At 43.7% G+C, this 25,544-nt stretch overlaps 1 protein-coding gene across 3 annotated transcripts in view; it reads left to right on the forward strand.

Moving 5' to 3' along the window:
- Positions 1-467: 467 nt before the first annotated feature.
- ITPK1 (inositol-tetrakisphosphate 1-kinase) overlaps positions 468-25,544 on the forward strand; it is a 177,374-nt gene continuing 152,297 nt past the window's right edge. For all 3 annotated transcript variants that reach the window (XR_008596593.1, XR_008596592.1, XM_054972977.1), the window contains exon 1: positions 468-1,120. Coding sequence is in view for 1 of the 3 variants with exons in the window: in XM_054972977.1 (XP_054828952.1) it covers positions 1,026-1,120 (95 nt within the window). In the remaining 2 variants the exon portion in view is untranslated. The remainder of the gene's footprint in view (positions 1,121-25,544) is intronic.

Consider the following 25,544-nt stretch of genomic DNA (forward strand, 5'->3'; position numbering starts at 1 on the left):
CACTCTGAGCAAGCTCAGAAGTACTCGGGTTTTAGCAAAGGCCCTTTCCAATCGGGAAAGCCACGCGCAGCAGCAGTTTCGCCCCAGCGCTCGCGTGTCTCGAAGACTGGACGCGACCCGGAGAGCCGTTGAAGTTAGGGGGTGAAGCCTACTTGGCCTCGGCGGGGCTTACTTCCGAGGCAACCGGGAGAGAGGGGCTCGGGCTTGCCCTTCTCTCGAAGCAGCCCGGTGCTGCCGCCTGCAGGCGGAGCGGCACTTGGGAACGGTCGGGCCCGTGCCCTGGGCGCGCTGGGTCTCCGGGGCGACGGCCGACCTGCTGCTGCGGGGGCGGGAGGAAGGCGGCCGGCCGGCGAGTCCCTCCGCCTGCTGCAGCGAGGGTGTGTCCTGGAGCCCCCACCCCTCGGTGCTGGGGGGTGGAGACCGGCGGCGGGAGGAGGAGGAAGTGGAGGCGGCGGAGAATAGCGGGCGAATGGAGCCCTGAAAGGCTGCCGCCGCCGCAGTGAGCAGGCGAGGGCGGCTCCAGGCGCCTCTCTCTGCCCGCAGGGCCGCCTGTGCAAGCTCCGAGTTGTCGCCGCCTCGGGCTGTGGTTGCTGGGCGAGCGAGAGCGGCCGCCACCGCCTTGTGCCCGCTCCATTGAACCGGTGGCGGCGGCGGCGGCGGCGGAGGAGGAGGAGGAGAGGCGCTTTCCCCTCCTGCCTCGGAACCTTTCCGGGCTCTGCTTCGCCTCGGAGGGCCTGCGAAAAAGGGTTGCACCCAACTTGCAAGCCATGCAGACCTCGGGCGCGGAGAAGTTTCCAGATGGCTGCTGAGCGGCTGCTCCCTGCCCCCCTCCCTCGGCGAGGTTGCTGCTGCTGAAAGCTGCGATGCATGTGCGAGTCTGAGCCCCCCCCACCCCAACACCCCACAGGCGCCCTGAAGCCTGGATGAGCGCCCTGGATTGACTAGCGGGCGCCTCGTCTCCAGCGTTCGCGTCGCCCCCTTGATTTCTTCTTCTTTTCCAATCACTGGTGAAAGTGGAAGGGAAGATGCAGACCTTTCTGAAAGGGAAAAGGGTTGGTTACTGGCTGAGCGAAAAGAAAATCAAGAAGCTGAATTTCCAGGCGTTTGCCGTGCTTTGCAGGTAAGAGAAGCCAAGCCTCGGAAAGCGCGGTAGTTATGGGTTGGTGTGGAAGAGGTTAAAGAATCTGCTCTTCTCCCTCTGGGGCTTTTTGACTGGACCCTCCTTGGCCTTTTCCTCGATTTCCTTTCTGGGAGCACATTCAGATGTGGTGGGCCTTTGGCTGGTTAGCCAATGCATGTGCGGTTTGTCAGACCTTTGGGAATTGCCACTTGGGGAATCGAGCCTGACACCTTCTGAGCTCCCTGAACAAGGCTAAGCTGTGCCCGACACAAGGAGAATGTGACAAAGGTTGTAATTTTCTGCGCTCTCTCCCCATCCCACTATACTAATAACAGAGGAAGTAAAATGTGAGGCTTTGGGAATTACATAGGCACGTGCAGGGTTTAAACAAAAATAAAACATCGAGGGAAGTTACAGCTTTGAATTGGATTGCATGGAAATTTATTGAGCCTTAAGTGCTGTGATAGCAACTGGTCCATGAAGGCAGTTGAGTGCATGCAGAAAGAACAGGTTCATAGGATTAGTAAGATTTTGGGGTAACTTGTGCTTTGGAGGAAAAAGTCGTATCTATGTTATTTTATACAACTAAGCGTAGACTGCAATCCTAAGCACACTTCCTAAGGAGTCAGTCCCATTGAATCCAGTGGGATTTGCTTCTTATACCTACTTAGGATTATACTGGTGGAGTTTTGATTCATTTGCTGTCCTGGTGTCTCTTCTTGATGACACATTCTTTATCTGCTCCCTTAAAATGCAATGCAAGGAGCCATATGCTTTAGTCTAAGATGGGCCTTACCTGCTTTTCTGAAAAAAATAATATCAGTGACTTTTCCTAACTCTGTGTCTTTACAGTTTCTGACTTACAAATTGTGATTTATCAGTTGGGAAAAACAAGATAGACTTTTGCTTGGGAATTAATGTGGTAACACTAAATGACTCCTGCTAATAAGAACCGAACTGATGAATGTGTTGATTGTCTTGGTACTGAGCACAGGCTATTGAAGTCTACTGTATCTTAGTCCCGCTGCAGACTCTGAAGGTCTCATATGAGTATTTTTGGTGACTTGTGAATAGTTAAAGAGTAATATAAATCTTCTCTGGTCAGGAGACAATTTTTACATAAAGGTAATCATTTTCCTTGGTTCCCGTTATGGATAGCCCTTTTTGTGTTGCTTATTACCCTTTCTTGACCTGCTAAATTCCCTGAGTCAAATATGCCAGATAAGATTTTCAGCTAAAAGCAAATGAGCACAATCAAGGCTTTATTGTTCAATCCTCAGACAACATTCTGACTGCATTGCTATTCCAAGACGATCTTCTTTGCTCCTTTTTAAAAAGATGGCTAGATTTCACAAGTGTTTTGTCACAAAATGTAAAAATTGAACTCTGAAGTTCTTTTTGTGAGGGCCTGTAGAAAGACAGTCAAATCATCTGGGGCTCCCGTTACACTGTGAACTTGGGAAATGGGGGAAGGCTGGGGTGGGCAGTTAGTCAGCCAGCTAGAGAGGGGGTCCGGGGAAGTGGTACTGTACGCACTGCCAGAGTATGGTGATGCAGTCTTCTCCATAGGTAGAATGGGGTGCTTCAACCAAGATCGCCTTGGATCCTTTCCCTCCAAAAAAAGAAAGTTTGGAGGAGTTCTGGCCTACCATCATCAATATTACTCAGGCGTATATATATCTTTTTGAATGTTGCTTGTAGACTTTAGGTGAAGTGTGATAATCCTGTTGGGTGGCTGAATGCTTTTTCTTTCTCTTTTTAAGTCCTAGGTTAGTACCTCATGGTTTTTCCTTCTGAATTGGGGTTAGCTTAATATATGTCCTTGATGGACGCTTATCTGATCTTGCCTTCACAGTGTTTCCCCCTAACTGTGTGTCTTTTTCAATGTCAGCAATTTATTAAAGTAGTTGGTCTAAAAGATGAACATTGTTTGTTTTTCAGCTTAAAAAGGTCCAATTTCTCCCTCTGTCATTTATAGGGGGATGGAGCTGTGTGGTCCAGAACTTTTGCTGGGGGTGGGGTGGGGTGGATTAAGCACCCCCCCCCTTCTGCTTGCTGCTTATCCTCTGAAATTTCTCTCTCTCAATGTTACTTTGCAGAGGAGAAGCAGAGGCGGCAATTTCAAAATGGCAAGATGGAGGTAGATTGTCTAGTTGTGTCTTAAAATGGTTTTTGTAAGGCTTGTTCTTGTTCTTGCTTCAGACACTTGGGGTGGGGGAGGGGAATCCTTGCCACTCTTAATATTTCAGGAGCAGCTCCTGAACCATTGATACTGTGGCTTAGACATGTTTAAGTCTTTGTAATTAGGTCAGAGGCCAAGATTGTCATCTCTGTCTTCATTTATTCATTCATTCTCATCCTGTTCTTCCTCAGAGGATCTCAAGGCACTTCTTTCTTTCTTTGTTTCCTTCTCGTAATAATAACCCTGTGAGGCAGGTTAGGCCGAGAGTGAGTGACTGGCCCAAGGTGACCCTTTGTGGCCGAGTGAGGATTTAAACCCTGATCTTCTGGCCCCGATTTTGACTCAAGCTGGTATACCACATCAGCCCTTAGCATTTTTTCCTGTACCTGGCACGACACTTTCTGTGCTTGTAAGCTTCTGAAAACATGGAGATGCCTTATACTGAATCAGACCGTCATTTCATCAAGGTCACTGTTGTCTTCTCAGGCTGGCAGTGGTTTTTCCAAGGTCTCTGGTAGAGGCCTTTCATGTCACCTAATATCTAATCCTTTTTAAAAGTTAATTTTGAGCTAGGAATCATATTTCATGTCTAAGGGGTCACCCCCACTGTGTATAGGAAATATCTAGTTTTTGGTCTTTAAGTAGTACATGCAGTCTAGAAATGTCTTATCTTTTCCCTTGTTCTTCCATCTTTGAAATCAATACCAGTATTACAGCATCAACTAATAGTGACCAGTCTTCCTGGAAAACTGGCACTGGATAATTTTAAAATATAGAATAGCCCCACTGTAGCATGAACTACAGTACGTATGCAGGTCCACCTTAGTGTTGCCGGTCTCCTGGTGGGAGCAGGGCACTCCCAGCCTCCACCTCCTCACGCCCGCTCACCTGGCTGGCGTGGGGGAAAGGCAAAGGAGAGATGTCATTGCGCATACTCTGGGAATGCTTTCCTGGTTCGTGCTAGGCTGATTTGGGCCCCAAACCAGTCAAATTGTTCTGATGTGAAGTGCAGGAGTGCTCCTGGGGCCTGCGTGATGACATCATTCGTCGATGTGACATCATTGCACCGTGCCGGCAGTGTGTGCATGGTTTGCACACGTGGGAAGTTTCATAAGGTAAGTGCTGGGTACCCTGGCCCCTATCACCGGGAAGGGAAGGAGACCTGGCAACCCTATCCCACCTCCATGTCTTGGGAGCAGATAGGATAATAGCTTATAGGCCCATGGGCCTTCTTGCTTCTTTCTTGGAAATACTATTACTCTGAACTGTGAGAGACCCCTGCCGTATAATAAACTTAGTGTCATTAATCTGGCACTAAGATGCCAGCCATTCCTTATTGTAGCTAATAAACTGTAGCTAAGATCAGGTTTGATCACAAGGTGGGGGAAGAGGCGGAGTGGGGTTTCAGGTGTTTTATCAAAGTAGTTGGAATTCTCCACTTAAATAAAATATGCCGTGTATGTACATTTGGCTGTTTGTGAAAACAACATGCTAGTTACTGGCAGCTTTGAAACAAGGTGTACATTGTGATCTTCTGAATCCAGGACAGTGTTTCTGCCTGTTTGCTATAAATCTCTTAGGACTTGAGCTCATCTACTTTATTAAAATTCATCCAGTTTTTCCGCATAATACTTGTTCATAATAGCTTTATTTTCTGGATAATAACATTTACATTTATTTTTTATTTATTGATAGTCCATCTGTCTCACTGAGAGTCAAGAAGGATTAACCAGTGCAAGTCAATACAATATAATCAATGGCTAGGACATTCCCTGAGCAAAATACAATATAATCAATGGCTAGGACATTCCCTGAGCAAAATACAATATGATCAATGGCTAGGATATTCCGTGAAGAGATACAATAGGGTATGGTTACATAAAATTTGAAAACAACCATAAATCTGAACACAGAGATGAAACTTTTCTTGAACAATGTGGAAACTACCCGGTAGGAGCATATCTACATTTGCAGACAGTACCCAGTAGAGGAGTCTACAGTCCCTGTACCCTACCAAAGCATTTCTCTGAACCATTTCTTACAGCACAGCCCTATTACTTGATTAAAAAGCTTTCCTGAATAATTCAATTTAATAATAATAATAACATTCAATTTATATATCGCCCTTCAGGATAACTTGACTCCCACTCAGAGCAATTTACAAAGTGTGTTATTATTATCCTCATGACAATCACCCTGTGAAGTGGGTGGGGCTGAGAGAGCTCTGGAAGAGCTGTGACTGACCCAAGATCACCCAGCAGGATTCAAGTGGAGGAGTGGGGAATCAAACCTGGTTCTCCAGATTAGAGTCCTGCTGCTCTTAACCACTATACCAAACCAGTTTTGGAAAGCCAAGGGAGTGGGAGCTTTCCTTACCTCCTCAGGTGGCCCATTCTATAAGGTGGGGCTACCCCAGAGAAAATGCATGTACAGGCAGGTTTTGATTTTGCCCACCTGCAGTGCGGTATTTGCAGAAGGCCATGTTCAGATGAGTGAAGCTGCTGTGGGAGAGAGACAGTTGCACAGATATGAGGGGTCAAGAGCAAGAAGAGCTTTGTATGTGATAGTCAAAACCTTGAATTGAGCCTAGTAACTGATTGGTAGTCAGTGGAGTAACTGCAGAACGGGAGTAATACGCTCTTGAAAGTAAACAAGTGGAAGTATTCTGCACCAGCTAGTCTCCAAGTTGAAATTGAGGGGAGACCTATGTAGAGTACATTACAGTAGTCTAGTCTTGATGTTACCGTTGCATGAATTCTGGAAGCCAGATTGACTGTGTCAGGGTAGGGGGTGCTATTTTCCAGGCTAGTCTGAGTTGAAAGAAAGCCTTTTTTTTGCAGCTGCATTAAACTTCTGCTCTAGCAGCAATGCTGGATCAAGCATAATCCCTATAGGAGTCAGCCAGGGTCAGCTGAACCCTATCAAAGGTGGAAGCAAAATGGCCTTCAAGATCTCTGCCTTTCCAACAGCATCACTTCTGTATTGTTTGGGTTCAGTTTCAGTTTGCTTTCAGCCATTTGATCACAGCAGTCAGGCAGCAACTTAATGCCTCTACTACATCAGCAGGGGATTTGGATAGTAAGATCTATATCTCTGTATCTAGAGAGAGACACATCTTGTTAGGGTGGGTCCAGATGGGGCTTCCTGAGGAGTTCTCACTTTTGTGCGTGATTTCCCATGTCTGCATCAAGGTTTACTGTAACTATAGTTTATAAGATTGAGATGGTGCTGGAGCAAGCCTATAAAACCAGTGTTACATTGTTTCTGGTTCATTTCAGAGTGCTGGTAGTGACTGCCCACCTCCATCCATATCAACTTACCCAAATACTGAGACCAATTATCGGTGTTTTCCTGTGGAAACCAACCTTATGTGAAGTTGGTTGGGTCATGTGAGATAACATTTTTCAGCTGTTGCCCACTTGCCCCAAGCTTTGAAACTCTCCTTCTGGAGGTGAGAGAGCCACTGCCCCTACAAGTCTTCTGGGAGCAAATTGAAGATGCCCTACTCCAAGAGGCCTGCTATATTATCTTAATGCCTACTATGTTCTGTTTTTATGCTTACTGTTTTACATTTTTGCTAGTTTTTGCAGGAATTTTGTTTTTTTGTAACTTTATTTTAATACTTTGTTCAACACTTCAGGGTGTTTGAAAGGGATGAAAGGCAAGTTATAGGTATTCTAAAATAAAATAATGCAGGATCAAAAATGGACGCCATTTTTAAAATTGAGTATACGTTCTAGCCGATGTGGAGGCCCACCTTGGAAGTCATGAAGCTCATGGGAATGAGCAAGTCACTGAAGTCTCAGTGTTGTGGGGGAGATCAAAGAAGATCAAATAAAGAGGTAATAGTCAAATTCCATTTTTTGTCTAATTCTGAACTTGGAGGCAAGAAGCACATTCTTAGTTGTAACTTTATTTATGTTATTTATAGTCCGCCTTTCTCACTGAGACTTCAAGCGGATTGCACAGTGTAGATCCATATAATAAACAGTTGGGACATCCAAGTAAACAATACAGTAGGGTAAGGATTGCCAACCTCACTGGCCTAGAAGACCATTTATAAGGAAGGTACCCAGAAATGTGAGCAATGCTTGAAAAAGCAAGACCAAAGAAGTTGAGTAATGAAGTTATCCAACGTGCTAGAAAACTGCAGAAATAGCCCAACTGTGGTCCCTTGGTCCTTCTGTATTCAGGCTCCTGTGGTTTTGATAAGTGAAAATTGTGACTTGTAACTGTGGCAAATAATTCAGAAGGCTCATTCATGTGTGGGGTAAAATCTAGGGATGGGGAGCAGCCAGCCTTGCGGAGGATGCTAAGTGACTTGTAGAGAAATGATAGAATTTTTGTAATTTTTAAACCACGGCTTCCAGTTCTGGTTTGCTGAAAGTTTCATTTTTTAATTAACTGTAGTAGGGAGATAACAAAGACAAGTATAACTGTGATCTTTTTGAGGTACGTAATCAAGGTTGCTCAGTGTGTGGTCACTTACCGCTTAACATCGTTGAGCCATGCTTCTGGGATTGGAGGCAGGGTGGCATTTCCCCCTGATCTTCCAGTGCACGTATCATGAGGTAGCTGAGAGCACCCTGCTCCATAGAGCTGAGGCTGTGAGAGATTCCTCATGCATGGGTTGGAGGGTTGCGGGGGGTCTGTTCTCTGTTGACCATTCTGAATAAGCAAAAAAAGTTATGGCTCCTTCTATATATGTTGTTAATAGACTGGCCGCTTAAGCACCGTTGTTCATTGTGTATCGTGGGCTCGGTGCAAGAGACAACACTTGAGAGAGGATGGAGGTGTAAAAAATTCAAATCTGGGATGTTAATCAGCTTTTTTTATAGCCCCGAAACATATTGCATATCCACCTAGGAATTCTCATTAACTCCTCCAAAAGCTTGCAAAACCTAAATAGTCTTTTGTCAGATGCCTGCCTTGTGCCAGTTAAAAGTTTACTTTAGATTCTAAAGTTAAAATTAAGCATGTTGAAGAACAGTGTCTCTTGTTACCCTTGACTGTTTTGTAATTTTCAAGTGTGAGATGTAGATAGGATAAACATCTCTTCCTTAACTCGGTTTTAAGAGGTGTGTGGTGCCTTGTGCTAGCTGTTGATTTGATTTTTGCAAATTTTATGTTAAAGGGAGGAGCAGACTACTACTGCTAATAGATGTCCTAGAGCTCCTGGTGAGCTGAGCTTGGCTTTGGAACTAAAATCATGATAGTAAGTGTGCAACTCGAGGCACTACTGGTTTCTTGGCTGAAAGAGAACTTTTGGAAAGAAGATGGATTCTTCTGTTTGGATTTTGGAGAGCTGGGTTGATGTTCTAGAGGAATCAGCTCTGCATAATATGGATTAGTCATGTTTGCCACTGCTACACTGTTACATGGGTGTTTCCTGCAGCAAATACATAAAATATTTATTTGCTGATTACATGTAGTTACTCATTAAATTGTAGAATTCACTACTAGTAGATAGAGTGATGAGCATTAGCATAGATGGGTTTAAGAGGGGGTTAAACAGATTCATGGAGGAGAAGTCCATCAATGGCTTCTACCCAAGATTACTAAAGAGAATATCCATGACCAGAGACAGTAAACCTCTGAATCAAGAGGGTTAGGAGGCTACATCAGAGGGGAAGTCTTGGCCCTTATGCCCTGTTTAGTTGGCTCTCCAGGCTAACCAGTTGGCTAGGGGTGTGTGTGACAGGATGCTGGACTCGTTGGACCACTGGTCTGATCCAGCACGGCATCTCTTATGATGATAGAGGAACATATCATGTGATACTAATATATTCAGAGCTATTCTGAAAGCCTTATTTCCTCAAGTGTTATAAATATCAGAGCTGCGCTAACAAAGAAATTGGGGTAGGGATGAGACCCTTGTTTAAACAGAATTTGAAACTAAAGTTTTACTTTGCGGTATTTGGAATGGGTTCTTACTGAAATTAATTGGGCTTACTTCCAAGTAAAGGTGACTGTAGGCATGAGTGGTGTGTGTATGTTTAATTTGCAACCTATAAAGGAATAATTTTTCTGATGAGCAAATTTGACTCAAGATACAGTAATGGATTGGGAATGTTGATAGGCTCCTGAGAGCTTACCCCTTGTGTTTCTCAGGTCTTCATTTAGTGAACTGTTCCTCTAGTTAAGAACATGCAACCTAATGATGTTTTCCTTATGTTCCTTGTAGGACTGTAATGTTTGTACTTATATTGGTAAAACAAACGTCATTTAGATAAAACAAAAGTCATTTAGAACAGTTGGAAGTATAAGACTATGTCAGCATGGCGTTTCCTCCAGAATCTGTGTTCTGCTTGTTAGATTGATTGATCTCGTTACATTTTTCCTACAGAGATCTCAGCTAGCTAGATATAATGGGCAGCATGCAGATAGTGCTGAGCAGCTATAAACCCACTTAAGGTATGGGATGACGATTTTATTTTATTTGAGGTAGAGAGTCAGCTATCAGAATTCTTTCCCTTTCTAAGCTTTTTTCTTCTGAGGTCAGCTTGATAGAGTCAGTGTTTTTCCCAGCTAAATTTATGTTCTGGAGATCAACTGCAATTTCTGAGAGGGGATGTATGGGCAGAATGGTGTCTAAAATTCCCTCTTGTCTGCATGAAATTGCTCCCCCAGCCCCATTTTTTCTCTCTTTGGCTGTGATCCATGTTCTGAAATGCAGGTCTGCTCATGTCACATGTAGTTAGAGGAAATGTTGCTGTATAGGAAAATGGCAAAAGCTACTGACTGCAATCCTAAGGGCACTTTCTTGGGAATATGTCCTATTGAATAACATGGGTCTGACTTTTGAGTGGGCCTGTTTAAGATTGCTCCCATCATGTATGAAATGCAGCATGAGTGTCTTTCTGCTGGTACCCAGATTAAGCAGCCATGTTGCATGCGAAGTGGCATGCTCAGTTGTTTCTACCTTACAGCAGGGTGTACTTCTGGGGCTGCTGGGTACTGTCATTTGGTGTGTCTCATCCCCAAAAGTCATCTGTACCCTGAACTCTACTTTCAGGCTTCCATTTGCCTGTAGAATATATAGGAGCAACTGTGTGGTCAAAAAAGGATAGCAGTACAAACCCGGTTGCAGTGTTGGGTTGTCTCCTGTACCACAGGACTTACCTTTTCCCCTTCAGTGGCAAAAATGGGCAAAAGAAAGGTAAACTGAACTAGTAAAAAGACAGGTGCTGAGCAGGCACAAAATACAAGCTCTGGGTGTGTGGATGACAGGAAAATGCCATTGGGGAAACACTTTGGAGCGTTTCACAAGACAATAAATCTGGAGCAAGAGTCGTTCTGCCGATCTGCCCTATTCTTTTAGGGCATGGCACCTTAATTATCTGTTGTACGTATAGGCTGTAAGGAACTGTCTTTCCTCCTGCTGTGTATTCTGACCGGAGGCAGCTCTCCAAGGTCTCTGGTTGATGCGTTCTTACCCAGCTTTGCTTCTTGAGAGTCTGCGACTTTACATGTCGAGGCATGTGTGCCTTACCAGGGACCTGGGGGCCTGGTTCACTTTGTGTTCTCAGACACTGGGGAAAACGACTAAACTTTTTTTTGTCTGTTTGTTTCATCTACTCCTTGTTTTGTGTGCAAGAGACTACTTGGGCTAAAAAAAACCTTCAAAAATTATTTTGGTTTTTACACTTCGCTGTTCAGTGTTTGCCAGTATGCCATATATCCTCCAGCAAAAAGGTATTCTGGGGAAAAAAGAGTGCTCCAAACTGATTCTCTTTTAAGAGCAGGTTTCATCCATACTTCTGAAGAGATTCCTGCATAGTCCCTTTTTAATTTATCATAAAGCTGGGTTTGTGGTGCCAAATGCCTGAAAAGAAAGGGTGCTGTTTGCCTTCCCCTTGCAATTCCTCCAGCCTCCTGCATCATCTCCCAGGGAATTGGCATTGCCTGAGCATTGGTATCATGTAGCTTGTACAGGAATTGGATGTGCTGAGACTGGGCAGCAGGTGGGGTGGGGGAATCACAGGGCAGGCAGTGGTCTGTTTATTGTGAACACTTTTTCATAATTATAACCAGTTTGCTTATCTTATTTATGTACTTTATTTATACTTGCGCTTCTCCCCAGTGGGGATACAAAGCAGCTTACATAGTTTTCCTCTCCTCCATTTTATTCTCACAACAGTCCTGTGAGGTAGGTTAGGCTGAGAGAGTATAATTGGCCCAAGGTAACTTAGCAAGTTTCCATAACAGAGTGGGGATTCGAACCTGGGTTTCCCACATCCAAGTTTGACACTGTACCTACTACACCACACTGGCTGTCACAAATATTACACATCCCAATCACTTAAGAATCAATTAATTCACACTCTCCAATATTATAAGGAGGCAACAATACATTAAATGTTGTCCTCATGCCTGCAATGGTAATAAGTTTTGAAGAAGCAAATTTTAATTTTTTCTTGGGACAGGGTTAGGGTAGACCTTCTGAGCAGTAGGAAGGCTATTTTGGGCATGTATTAATTTCATTTGATAGAAAGTTCCTTTGAATTGTGTCAAAGCAAGATCATGGTTGCTGTGATGATCATTTGAAATGTGTTATGTTGCAGTCTAATTAGGGAGCTAAAGTTCAATAGGTTTAAATGAGGGGCAACTCTCGGTTTCTCTCCAAACAGCTTCTGAGTGGGCAGACTTGATGGTTTTGTGGTGTCTGGACTGGTATATATGTAAAGGAATGGTTGACAAAATCAATCTGTTTGTGAGTTGCACATTTTAAGGGAAGTCCTGATATAAGAGAAAAATGTTGAGAGAATTCGCTGCTGCCGCCACAGAGTTATCATGGATTTCCCCTCTAGTGTTGCAGGCATTCTTGGAATTTCAGAAGAAAACAACTTCCAGTTGTAGTTTGACTGATTATTTTACCTTGGTGGTCAACCAACTGTATTGATTGCAGAGGCTGGCTTGTTTCCCTTTGTGCTTCTGCTTCGTTTGCTTTTGTTAGCTTGCATCAGATATTTGAAGCTGGATGTTCATGGCTGACATGGTGGTTGTCCTAGGACTTTGAAGGAAACCACAAGAAATGTGGTAGGACATCTTGTACGTTTCTTCTTCCTCTTGAAGCCTCCTATTTACCTGACTGGAACTGAAAGCCTCCTCCTTCAATTGACTGCAGCATACGTGAACACAGGTGATTTGCCTGTGGTTGAGATTTTGAATGTGGGCCCTCAACACAGCTGTCAGCGGCTAGTATTAAGAATTATATGGGCAGATACCCTCTTGTTTCAGAAAAATACCACCTTTAAAAAATACCACCTTAGTTGGTTAAGACAAAGACATTGTATATTTTACATTTACTCTTTTCTCCTTGTAAAAGTTTACAAATAGCTTTTATAGGCTATTAGTGCTATAATGTTCCATAGCCCTTTCTGCTTGGCTTGTAAAATAGGGAGTGTGTTTGAGTTATTCTGCAGCAACCAAACAGTGATCTATTGGCATTTAGTTAGGAGTGGAATTGTGGGCATGTTTTTTATATGAAATACTAAAAATTGTGTGATCTGGAATGGATTAGAAAGCCAGCAGTATTTGTGTATGCAAGCCCCTTATGTTCAGTGGAAAAATATCTTAATGGGTAGCATACAAGAAATGCATGACGCTCAAAACGTTGAATTTAGCTTTTGAGACAGCCTGCAAGTGAAACCCAAAATCTAAGGGGTTGAGTCTTCAGCTAACCTGAGATAATACTCCTGGACACTAACTAAGGGTGAATGGTTGGATCTAAAGGAAATGAAGCAGAAAGAAGAAAATAACTCGTAGTGCAAAGAATAGGAGGTAGACTAAGAAGAGACTCAATTATTTTACTGCTACTTGATATGGAAAAGTTATCATAAAGTTTCTTAATAAATATCAATTTCCCATACTGAATATCTTGTTTTGGTGTTATCTAAGCACCTGACCATTACCAGCTCATGAATTTGGAATGTGACTTTTTTGTGATAAATAGTGCTTTTCAGTAAGTGAGGTTGCTGAACATGGTACTACTGATCCTGACAAATGGTCCAGAAGGGTACCATGGTATCAGAGTATCTGAGAAATACAGGAGCATGCAGGGTCACACTTCCTCCATCTCTTTACTCCTTCTAGTACAGATAGTTCATCAGGACAACCAGAGCTGTTTCAGTCAAATAACTGGGTTGGAAGACAGACTGGACTAGGAAATCGGTGGGCGAGATTTGTTTTTGGCTGTTAGTTGGGTAGTGGTTAAGGAGCCCTTTAGGAGTTACTTCCTTGAAGATTGGTGGGACCACCTGCTGTTTCAAGGATGCTTTTACGAATTTTCAGGCCTAAGTATTCATTTGCTGTTGATGTTATCAGTTGTGTTTAGAGAGGATCAGTTGTACAGTTTATAGGGTTGGGTATTTGCAGAGGTGTGGCCTCTGTATCGCTTGGGTTTTTGAAATTAAACAACGGCAAAGTGGCACTCAGGGACATCTCGTACTTGTACTGAATTAAGCATGGAATCCATATTTGAGCAGAAGAGACTGATTTTTATCTGTAATGTGTTCTGAAAGTACAAGATTGTAGCTGGTTCTACTGTGCACATTTGGACATAAAGTAGGGATTCCTGTAAAATGCCTGATTGGTTTAAAGTTTCTAATAATTTCTCTGTATTTGGATAAAATTTGCCTTCTCTTCAGAAGCAGACCAGATAGTGCCATTTTAGTTTTGCTAGAGTTTTGCATAGTTCATTGTAGTTAATGAAGTTCCTAAGCTTGAATGGTATCTAATATTGTCTACAGCCTGTCTAATCTCAGAGTTGCCGCCCTTCTGAAATTGCTAGTTAACTGTTAACTGAACAAGTGATGTGTTCGATGATTAATGCTATGGGCAAGAAAAATGAAGCTGTTATAAAAGGCTCATTTAGAATGCTCCCTACCCTTTTACTACTGTGATAAAATGGTTCAGTTGTTTCATTACAACACCCCTAAATTATTTCTGTAGTTAGGACAAGCTATACCTTGGTTCAAAGTCCTCCAAGGTTCCGTTGCCATGACATAAAGAAACAGGCTTTACAACACAGTGAAAGAAAATTTTAAAAAGTAGTTGTAATTTTTTTTTAACAAATGGCTTTTAAAAAATCCCCTGGTCATATATAGCAGCAAACATATAGGTGGCAGCCGGTATCCGAGTATCCTTTGCAGGAGATATCCACCCAATATTCTTACATTACTATTTTATTAAGATATTTATACCATTTTTCCTCGGTGAGGACCCAAAGCAGCTTACACCATTGTTCTTTGCTCCTCTATTTTATCCTCACAACAACAACCTTGTGAGGTAGGATAGGCTGAGAGAGTTACTGGCCCATGAGCTTTCATGGTGGGGGTGGATTTGAACTTGTGTATGCCAGATCGTTCTGCAACACTTGAACCATTGGCTCTCTAAATTGCATTGGTAGAATTTTCCTGATGGTAAGTCTTCCTGCTCTCCTATATAATGACTGATCTAATCAGCACAGTCCTGTCCCAGCTGTGATAATGGAATAGTGCCAGTAGCTTGAAGGCTTGTCTATGAGTCTTTAACTACCATGGAAATGTCCTTTTTTCCAAGTACCACAATGCCCAGCACATCTGCACTACTTCCTGATCATACTGATGAGGTTAGTAAGTATTAACATTGATGTATCGGGCATAACTTTTCCTCCTCTCCCCCCATATACATTCCTGTATTTAAAACAGCTGATGAGGTCACCGGCATAGGGATCTATTCCTCTGGAGGGGGTTGGGAATCCCCTGCTCCCAATTTCCACCCATCACCACTTACGTGGCTGACGGGGAGGGGCGGTGCAGGAATGGGTTGTGCAGGAATGGGTTGAAATCTCCCAGAGCTCGCTCCCATGTGCTCTGGATTGTTTCCATATGGCTGCACTGGAAATGACATCATTCCCAGTGCGACACAGATGTGCAGGGTCCCGCAAAGGGCTGATTGGGTAAAAATCTCCCCCCAAGTGTAACGTGGAAAGGATGGTAGCCCACGTGCATGGTTTGCGCAAGCAAGGTAAGTTCTATGTATTGTCGAAGGCTTTCACGGCCGGAGAACAATGGTTGTTGTGGGTTTTCCGGGCTGTATTGCTGTGGTCTTGGCATTGTAGTTCCTGACGTTTCGCCAGCAGCTGTGGCTGGCATCTTCAGAGGTGTAGCACCAAAAGAGATCTCTCAGTGTCACAGTGTGGAAAAGATGTTGGCAGCTTTTCCACACTGTGACACTGAGAGATCTCTGTCTTTTGGTGCTACACCTCTGAAGATGCCAGCCACAGCTGCTGGCGAAACGTCAGGAACTACAATGCCAAGACCACGGCAATACAGCCCGGAAAACCCACAACAACCAAGGTAAGTTCTGCCACCCAGCGCCCCCCTCGTCCCCCAATTTGTGCTCCAGAGGACCTGCCAGCCCTAGATAGGCAGCAGAGGCCCTTGTCTGTCATTGGCATGTTTAGTTTCCACAAATGCCATGTGGCTGCCATCTTGACTGATCTTGACTGCTGGAGTCTTAGGCAGTTTGTAGAGCCCACTGACTAAAAGGAATAATTCCTATTAAGAGGTTAACTCAGAAACTCTCTAAAGTGATTTGATGATCCAATTACTGTCTGGAAATTTTAAAATGTAGGGGCTACAACCACATGTAATGAGAAAAAGCTTCCTTGTGTTCTAGAAGTGGAGAAGACTGTCCTGACAGAGCCTCCAAAATTGCCACAGTGACAGGGAAAAGGAATTGTAGTTGCTGTCCCTCTAAATGGGTGTTATTTTCTCAGAAGATTTTGTTGCTGCCATGGAAATGCAGGAACCATGCACTCTTCAGTGGAAACAAAATCCAGAGAGGGGAGGACTCTGTTGAACAGAATGGGTGTCCTATAGAAACTTACTTCTCTCCAGGATCATGCAGGGTCACCTGCCTACTTAGATCGCATCCCTAGGATAGCCCTTACCGGCTGTCCAGTAGCCTGACCCCAAATGCTGCAGGCCTTGGCACGGGGTCAGTTAAGCTGAAACAAACAAAGCATTCAGCGCATGTGCAGCCCTGTGATCGCGCAAATAATGCCCCTCTGGTGCAAGGGGAAGGACAGAGCCCATCCCCCCTCCCACCACAATCCCAATAGTGAATCAGTCCCCTACACTGCTTTTACACAGAGTTGCCACTGAGGATTCTCAGCTGCGGTATGGCTGCAAGTCCCCATGGCAAGCTTGCGTAAAACATAATATGTAGTTTGGCCCTAAGAAATCCTTTTTAATGAAACTATATCACTTGAGTCGGTGAACTGTGCCCCTCTCACATCCTAGCCCAATGCTGTTTTCCAGCTGAAATAACTACTCCATTGAGCTTGAATCTTATTGGTTCATGCTGCTATAAATCTGTATATCTAATCCAAAATGTGACCCCACTGTGGATGTAAAATTCTGCACAGTAGAGCCAGGTGCAGCAAGTAGAGGTGTTTCTACAAATCAGACAGAACCCCCAGGTTTGTGGGGAAATCTTAATTTTAACAAAAGGAGGGGATAAAAGAAAATGTAAACATTTTAAAAAGCAGAACTCTCCTGAGATTGCTTCCTGAGATCTCAGCAGCCATTTTGGATTGCCTAGGCAACTTCAGTATGCAGCTGCTTAGGTAATCCAAAATGGCTGCTGCAGTTTCATTCTGAAATCAGAGCTGGGGGACGGGAATAGGCAGGTAGGCAGGAAAGATGAGGAGGAGGGTGGGTGGGGAGTGAAGCTAGAATGGAGGATGGAAGGAAAAGAATGGAGTAAAAAGGGGGAAATGGCTGGAGGAAGGGAAGGAAGTAGGAAAAGAGGAGATGTTGCAAGTGCTACATGGGAGAGAGGGAGGGAAATGGGGAGCGTACAGAGAGACTAGCTGGAGGGGAGAGCAAAGCCAGGGTGGACACATGAATGCATGAAGATTCCTTCCACTGAATCAGACCATTGGTCCATCAAGGTCTGTATTGTCTACTCTGGCTGCAGCTCTCCAGGGTCTCAGGCAGAGACAAGTCTTTCACATCATCTACTGCCGTACCTTTTAAACTGGTGATGCTGGAGATTAAACCTGGGACTTGCTTTGTGCCAAAAAGATGCTCTACCACTGAGTTATGGCCCCTCCCCTTTGACTGGAGGAAGAAACAAGAAATGGAGAATAAGCGAGGGTGGGAAGAAAATGGACTGAAGGGAGGAAAGGAAGCAAGGAAAGGGGAAGAACTTGGGGCTGCAAGGGCTAGGGAGAGAAGGAAGGGCTGGAGGGAAAGTGGCAGCTGAGGGAAGTTGAGAATGGATAGTGGGAAGGGAGCGTACAAAGGGGGAAATATGCAGGGGCTATGAGAAGGGGGAAGAAGGGAAATTGGGAGATAACACAGGCAGGAGGTTTATCAGGGGGTGAGATCCCCCTCTCCACAATTCCTCTGCTTTATAATAATTTGTCTCAGTATGAGTAAAAAAAGAGAGCTTGTAGTGGGCATTGCTTCTCTTCTCTTTTGCCACTGGCCATTTTCTTCCTCTGACAAGGAGCGGCTTCTTGTTGGCCGTCAGGTTTTTGTTTTTGTGAACTGTATTTATTTAATATGTTTTTAGGCTTTGAAGTCCCACATGAGTTTAGGTGCATTTGCTCTGTGTAGCATTGACCTATAAATGTTTTGATGTTAACTTTATAGCATTTAGAAGGTTGGTGAAGTCTTTCCTTTTTAGAAAGGACTTTAGGGAGTTTTCTGTGTTTATAATAATAATGCTGTTTATACACTGGCTTTTATTGTTACTATTTTATGGGGTGGGTATTATTTTGATCATGTGTTGGATGGGATCTTAATAAAAACATTAGAGAATTTTTGGGGTTCAGCCCAATCGTTCTGCCGAATCTTCAGATACTTAGTTGTTTCTACCACTAAATAATAAGTAAGATTATGCCTTCAGTGTACTTATTCCATGCTCTGGCTGGTAGGTAAAGTAAAGGTAGTCAATCCCCTGTGGAAGCACCGAGTCGTTACTGACCCATGGGGGGATGTCGCATCACAACATTTTCTTGGCAGACTTTTTATGGGGTGGTTTGCTATTGCTTTCCCCAGTCATCTACACTTTACCCCCAGGAAACTGGGTACTCATTTTACCGACCTCGGAAGGATGGAAGGCTTAGTCAACCTTGAGCCGGCTACCTGAACTCGGCTTCTGCCGGGATCAAACTCAGGTCATGAGCAGAGCTTGGGTTAATCCCTTTCTTGTTTGTACAGTATGGTTTTATCATTTCTTGTATTAAATTGGGGGGGGGGAATGAGCAGAGCTTGGGCTGCAGTACTGCAGCTTACCACTCTGCGCTACGGGGCTCAGTAGGTAAGGTAGAGGTGCAAGCACCGAGTGACCCATGGTGGGATGCTGCATCTTGGCAGACTTTTTACAGAGTGGTTTGCCATTGCCTTTCCCAGTCATCTGCACATTTATGTATTTAACATATTGGTAACTAAAGAATGCCTCGCAGCTTGCTATCATGCAGAAAGGCCAGCTGCAGTCTCCCAAGTACTGTCACTGCTGAAAGTTGTATAGCAGCAGTGCCTGATAGGCTTTGCCCATTATATTGTCGAACCATTCTGTTAATGGTTTTCCCCCCTTGCTTACTCTGCTGCAGTTATTTCCTGATCAGCCTGTCACCCTTTGTGTACACACTTGCACAATGGATATTGTTTAGGGGAGAATAGGTGAAGAACACTTTTCCTGCCATATATTTTTCTACTTTTGCCTTGAAGTTAAATATAATAGCCAACCTAACCTTGTGTGATTCCCCCACCCCTCAGCTTTCCCTATGATAACTGTTGCTAATGGAAGACAAATATCATTGGTGGTCAATTACTTTGTTATGGCAGGATTGAAAGAGTATTTGGCTTCATTGGTTCTAAGCTGAAATTCTTTCTGCATACTACTTTGGCAGCTGCATAAGGTGGGGGGAAGTTAACACTATAACATGAGCAGGTATATGGATGATAAATTGCTTATTTCTAGGTCTGTTGACTGTTCTTTCTCTATAGATGCTTCTCAGTTTTTGCATCTTGTTCCTCAAGAGAAGTATGGACAGTAGTTGCTGTAATAGTGTTTTAATTATTGTGGTCAATGAAGCATGTAATTTACCAGATCTTTAAACTTGAAAGTTGCTTGAATGTTGCTATTATAAGCCTGTGTGAATGATTCCATTTTCTTCTGCTGTAGAGGACATTGCTGAATGGGATATTGCTTTAGAAACATCTGACCCCACACCAGAAGTGTTATGAATAGAAGATTGATTCTGAATAGAAGAAGATGCTGTTTTTATGCTTTCCAGGGGAGAGGAGGAGAAGTTCCTTCTGTTTTATTATTTTCTAAAACATGGTCCACTCTTGATTGTAAAACAGCCAGCTACTTATAGTCATATACTGTATATTCTTCTGGAACTTTCTTTGGAAAGAGCAGGTTCACAGCCTACTTCTTGACCAAACTTTTTGAGCTTGTGGGTGCCAGATTGTGGCATGCTGTTGTAGACTGTCCCTGGACAAGCAAATGACGAAAGTGGTTTGGCTTGCCCACTGCAACCATTCCTGAAGGAAACAGACCTGGCTGCTATCTCACATTCCTTGGTGACTTCCAGACCGGTCGGCTGTAATATCCTGTGGGGGGGGGGGAGAGAAGGAAGGGGGTTTGCCTTGGAAGATGGTCCAGAAACTTCAGCTGGTTCCAGATGCAGCAGCCAGAATGAGGTTCACCTCAACAAGCATTTAAAACCATTTTTGTACCAACTATTTTGGCTTCCACTATGCATCAGCAGAGGCAAAGATCATAGCGTAGCAAGAGATGGTGACATGAGAACCTTTTATGCTGTTAATTCTTGTAAAAATACAGTATCCTACAGCAAGCTAACCAAAGGTCAGATTGCTCCAGGGTAGTCATTCATGCAGAAACCTACTGAGAAATATGAAATTATTTATTTCAAGTATCTTCCAGCATCCAGTTTATGCTGCAGTTCCTCCTAGTGCTATTAGGCTTTTTCTTCCATAGTATTTAAATTCTTAAAGCAAAATTCATTATCTTCTTTCTCCTCTCCTCTTTCTCCCCCATACATGCAAACAAAGCTTGCAATAAATATAAGAAGGTCTGGGAATGTATTTATGGGGCCTTGTCAGTTAGAATACTCTTAAACAACTTTGTCCAGTTGCATATGACACAAGGAAGGCTCGGTGATAGTTGTTCCAAATGTTTGTGTCACAGACTGGCACTTACTGACTCTGAGCTTTCTTCAGCCTTTCCTTGTTTGGAAGTGATTCTGTCATTGAATATATACTGTGATTTAATACAGACCTGTTCCCTCTAGCTTAGATCTGTTCATAAGAACGCAGGCAGCATTTATAAAGAACTCGTAAGTATAATAAATTTACAGTTGAGGGGGAGAACGGTTCCTTTTGTTCGATGTAGCCCAGAATGTTACTAGTGTTATTGCTTTGGGAGAAGTAGCCTGGGGGGATATTTTCTGCTAACTACGTGTTGTTCATTCCGTAAGAATCTGAAGTGATGCTTGTATGTGGGTGTCAGTAGAACCAATGACGGCAGGATCCTGCAGGAGATAATTACTTCAGTACTTTGTGATGCAGAAGTGACTGTGGAGCTGAGTTACTGTGGCTTGGCCCCCTCTCCCCGTCCTTTGCCTGAATGAAATCTTTTTTAAAAGACTGAGTTAATTACTCTGATAACTATAACCTTCAAAAAATCAGATTGTGTTTTGAGACTGGCAGTGGACGATTTCAACATTCAAAAGCTATGTTAAGGAAGCTCTAGAAAGTGGGACTCTGCATCTTTACATTTGTAATTTAGACACTCTAAACTTTGTCCAAATCCCACACAGTTTCCAAGTAATTCTGTTCAGGCACTTAAATATTTATAAACAATTGGTCAAGTTTAAATAATTTAAATAATGTGGAATATTTTAAATCTCTCCCATTTAATTTGAACTTTAGATTTTATTCTTTAATATGCAGAAAAATAGAGTGGTATATAAGCGCAGTTGTTGTTGTTATTAAAAGGGGCTATGGAAATGGAGTTAACTTTTTAAATGACTAGGTGGTATATCATTAGCACGGTAAAGTCGAATAAATGGCTCTTTAAATGGCTGAAACAACATTATTAGTTTGTTAGCATATGCTAATAAAGTATGGAATTTCATTAAAGCAGCCATGCTTAGAGCATAATAACTTTTACTAGCTTACCACAATTACCAAGAAACTGGTACATTCTAGGTATCATACAGAGGACCATGTGGAGATGACTGCAAGTGGTTAGTAGAATGAAGATACTAGCTGTAAGGGCTAGGTTATGTACAGGCCTGTCTCCTGCCTAAATTTATTTTGGCCTGTTGTCCTTGCCCATTGCAACATGGATTATGACTGTTTTATTCTTGCAAGAACCCTGCGTGTTTCACCCCTGCAAAGGGATGATGGCGTCTGCATCAAGTATTAGAGCCAGATAGTTGCTGACTGTATTCACACTGTCCCAATTGGAAGCTGTGTCAAGCCTGAACTTAGTTACTGACACTTTCCTTAGTTTTTTGGTTTGGGGGCTGGTTGTGAGTTGGGTTCACCCTTAGTCCATCAAACTGTGAGCTGGTCCCAGTCCAGATGAGTTCATTCTCGTCCCCAAAATGTGGTTCTGTTGATGAGTGTACTCTCTTCAACTGTAATTTTTTCAGAATATTTCAAACTTTAAGCAAATTGTCCAAGTCGTGTGTATGTCTCTGTATTTTCTTGTCCATCCTCACACACAAAGTTTAGTGTAACAGATTGTGAAATATTTTTCTGTAATAGCCAGAAAGTGTAAGCTAGACAGCCCCAGTGAGGCATGAGTAGCTTGTAGGAAAACTGTGCAACTCTTCTGATATCTCCAACGTACAAAACTGTTACTCTGAGATAGTCTATTGGTCCATCTGTCCCAGTTCTGTTGGTTCAGACTGACTGTGGCTCTCCAAAATCTCAGACATGAGTATTTTCTACGTCACACAAATTATGATCTGACATTGAACAGTGGCCCCTTCCCAGTTGTTGTATATAAGGGTTTTTGTAAACAAGAAGTGCTAAAATCTCTATCCAGTGCAAAGAGGGCAGATGGGCTGGATCTTTTTAATTATTTTATTTATAGTCCGCCTTTCTCACTGAGACTCAAGGCAGATTACATAGTGTGAGATTAGTACAATCAATATCAAGGATATTTCTAGAAACAATGCCATAGGGTGGGTAAATACACATTTACAAAGACATAGCATTAGCAAGAATCCAATACAGAGTTGAAGTAATGTTGAAACAGAGCACAAGCAATTCTAGGACTGACAGACAACATATTAAGATCATACTTTGAAGCACCGGTAGCACATACTTAAAGCAACAGGATGTAAGGCAACATAGTGATGAAGTCTATGGTCCCTAACTCATTAGTAAAGCATCTGAGACAGCCCTCCTATCTAAGTAAAAACTCCTTTTGAATAATTCAGTTTTGCATCATTGCGGAAAGCCAGGAGAGTGGGGGCTCTCCAAACCTCTTCAGGCAGGTCATTCTACAGGGTAAGGCCACCACAGAGAATGCATGTGTACAGGCAGCTGTTGATTTCACCCATGTGCAAGGTGGCACCTGCAGGGAAACCCTATTCAGGTGAGTGAAGCTGCTGGGGAGGAACATAGCGGGAGAGGTGGTCCTATAGGTATGCCAGACCAAGACCATGAAGAGATTTTTAACTGGACTTTTTTCTTTCCTAAGGAGCCTAAAGCATACATTAGGTTTGACTGCACTCCCCCCCACCCCCATTATGCACTTGTTTCATAGGAGTGAAAGCAATTGAAAGCAATTGCTGAACAGTTCAATGTCTTTGTTTTGTTTTCAACTGCCTTTGCACAAGGCTTTCAGCATTTTTCTTTTCTAAAAGTTTGCAAAGTTAACTGTGGAAATTATCTCCTTTGCTACTCCACTAGGGCATATCCTTTTATATTCCCATAGCTTTGTGCTCAAGTCAAGCAAAAGGCAATGACTTCTATAGTCTTGCTACATCAAACTTTGTCTCTTGTTGGTCACTTTGTAGAATGGGATTGTGTGATCACTCATTTTTAAAGGATTGTACTTGACTACAACCTATCCCCCCACATCTGACCTTGAGCTCAACCAGCAATTTGAAACCGACTTCAGTCCTAGATTAAGAGAGAATCTATGCTCTTGTTAACCAGGGTAACAGTGCCAATATAACCATGGCTAAGGCCATGGGAGAGAATTTCTGTGTGAGGGGACCGGGCTAGTCGGGACAGCATGTGAGCCGACCAAGGCTGATGCTGTACTGTTCCCAACTTGTGTTCCTTGGCACAGTTTCTCCCTTAATCTTCTGCAAAGGTTCCTGTTGGTCATATTGTAAACATTAATTGAATCATAGTAAGTCTTTAAAAATTTCATTGTGTTAGCAGTGTCAAGCCACTCCTGTCTTGCTTTTTTGTAGAATACAGTGTCACTGTCCCGGTATGTCTTGGATTAGTTATTTTGATAAGGGATCTGAAAAGAGATAATTTTTTAAACATTTACTTGTGACAAAGGTTTATTTGGCAGATAATTTACTTCTGTATGGATCTTCTACAAGATAGAGGCCTGTGTTTTAGTATTACAGTGCAGCCAGGACTGCAAAAAAAAAAAAAAAGGATAATGAGATGTGGAGGTTTTGCGCTACTGTGGATGTCACACTTCTGACATTCCTACTATTTTGAAGACAAAATGATGATGGTGTTTGTGATAGCCTTGACTTCTCAGGTTGCATAAGGTTTGAGGTGGTCATCTTGTATTGAGTCCTTTTGAAAACAATCATTGCTAACACGGAGATCAAGATAGCATTATTAATCTGTCTGTGGAATGGAAGTCTCAGTTAAGGAAACTTCTGGTTCTTAAATATCCCATTGATATATGTGACTCGCATTCCTCAAATATTACAAGAGAATCTCGCTATAGTAGATCATGGGACTCTGCCGTTCTGTCATCGGAGCTGGTGGGGGAGCGCACCCTCCAGGTTGGCTTCCCTTCCCTGGGCAGACTCAGAACTGGGGGGAGGAGGGAGGTTTTTCAGCACCCTAGACCCTCTCTCCCACCACTGGTTGGCTAGGCTCTCTACCTCAGGCTCTCTCTGTGCTGCAGTCTGTCTTTCTGCTTCTTGCTCGCCTGCCTCCCAACTACTCACCAGCCTCCCTGAGCTGCCCACTTTTATGAGGCCTTCCTGGGGGATATCCCTTCCTCCGCCCAGCTCCACCCTATCCCATCCAGTGTCTCCCCACTCCCCGGTTGATAGCCCTCCCTGCGGGCTTATGGGAGCACCACTCTTGGCATCTCCCTTGTCAGAGCCTCTCCTCTGGCCTTTCTGCAGAGTGGGGCTGGCTGGGCCTAGCCAGACCCAGTGTGGATACAGCTGCAGGGGTGGAGCCCATTGCTCTTGCAGCTTGGTCGGGTCCACAGCTCCGGTGGGACAGTCTGCCACTTCTGTGCCTTTCCCTGGCTCCACCGCCCCATTAGCGGGCGTGGCGTGCCTTCTCACAGGCCTGGGTCTTTCCTCGGGCCAAGCTGCCACTGGCTGAGCTGTGTCAGGTAACAAAATTCCGGGGGCTGTCGGCACCTGCCCCAGGTAGGTGAGGCCGCTGCAACAGTGCTTGCCGCAGGCCTCACCAGCTGCCTTCTGGCGGCTCTGTGCCCATGGGCTGCCTCTGTCACTGCCACCATCCCGGCTGGGGACCTTGCCATTGTGGCAGGAGTCACCTGGAGCTTAGCCGTGGCAGTTTCTACCTCCTCCTCCTCTTCGGGCCTCCCCCTGGGCCATCGAGGTAAGTCCAGTGGGGAGGGGGCTATCGACCCCAGACACAGATAATTGCAAGGGCATAAGATCTGTGAACATCTAATGACAAAAATGCAGCCACACTCACACTACTGAGCAAGCTTAATTGACTGGGGAAGGCAGTGGCAAACCACTCCGTAAAAAGTCTGCCAAGAAAACGTCGTGATGGGACATCCCCCCATGGGTCAGTACTGACTCGGTGCTTGCACCTTTATCTTTGCTAATTAAAGGCAACAATCAAATCTAATGGCTCTCACTTACACAACCACAGCGTGCCTCTGGATTTATTGTGGGCTGCTTGAACAATGGGTAAATGTTAATGTGGGAAAGTGGAATTTAAAGCAGCTTTTAAGTTGAATATACATCTTAACCAAATTAGGCTTTACATTAGCATTATAAAT

The sequence above is a fragment of the Eublepharis macularius genome, chromosome 2 (genome assembly GCF_028583425.1).
Source record: "Eublepharis macularius isolate TG4126 chromosome 2, MPM_Emac_v1.0, whole genome shotgun sequence".
In the NCBI taxonomy this organism is placed as follows: domain Eukaryota; kingdom Metazoa; phylum Chordata; class Lepidosauria; order Squamata; family Eublepharidae; genus Eublepharis; species Eublepharis macularius.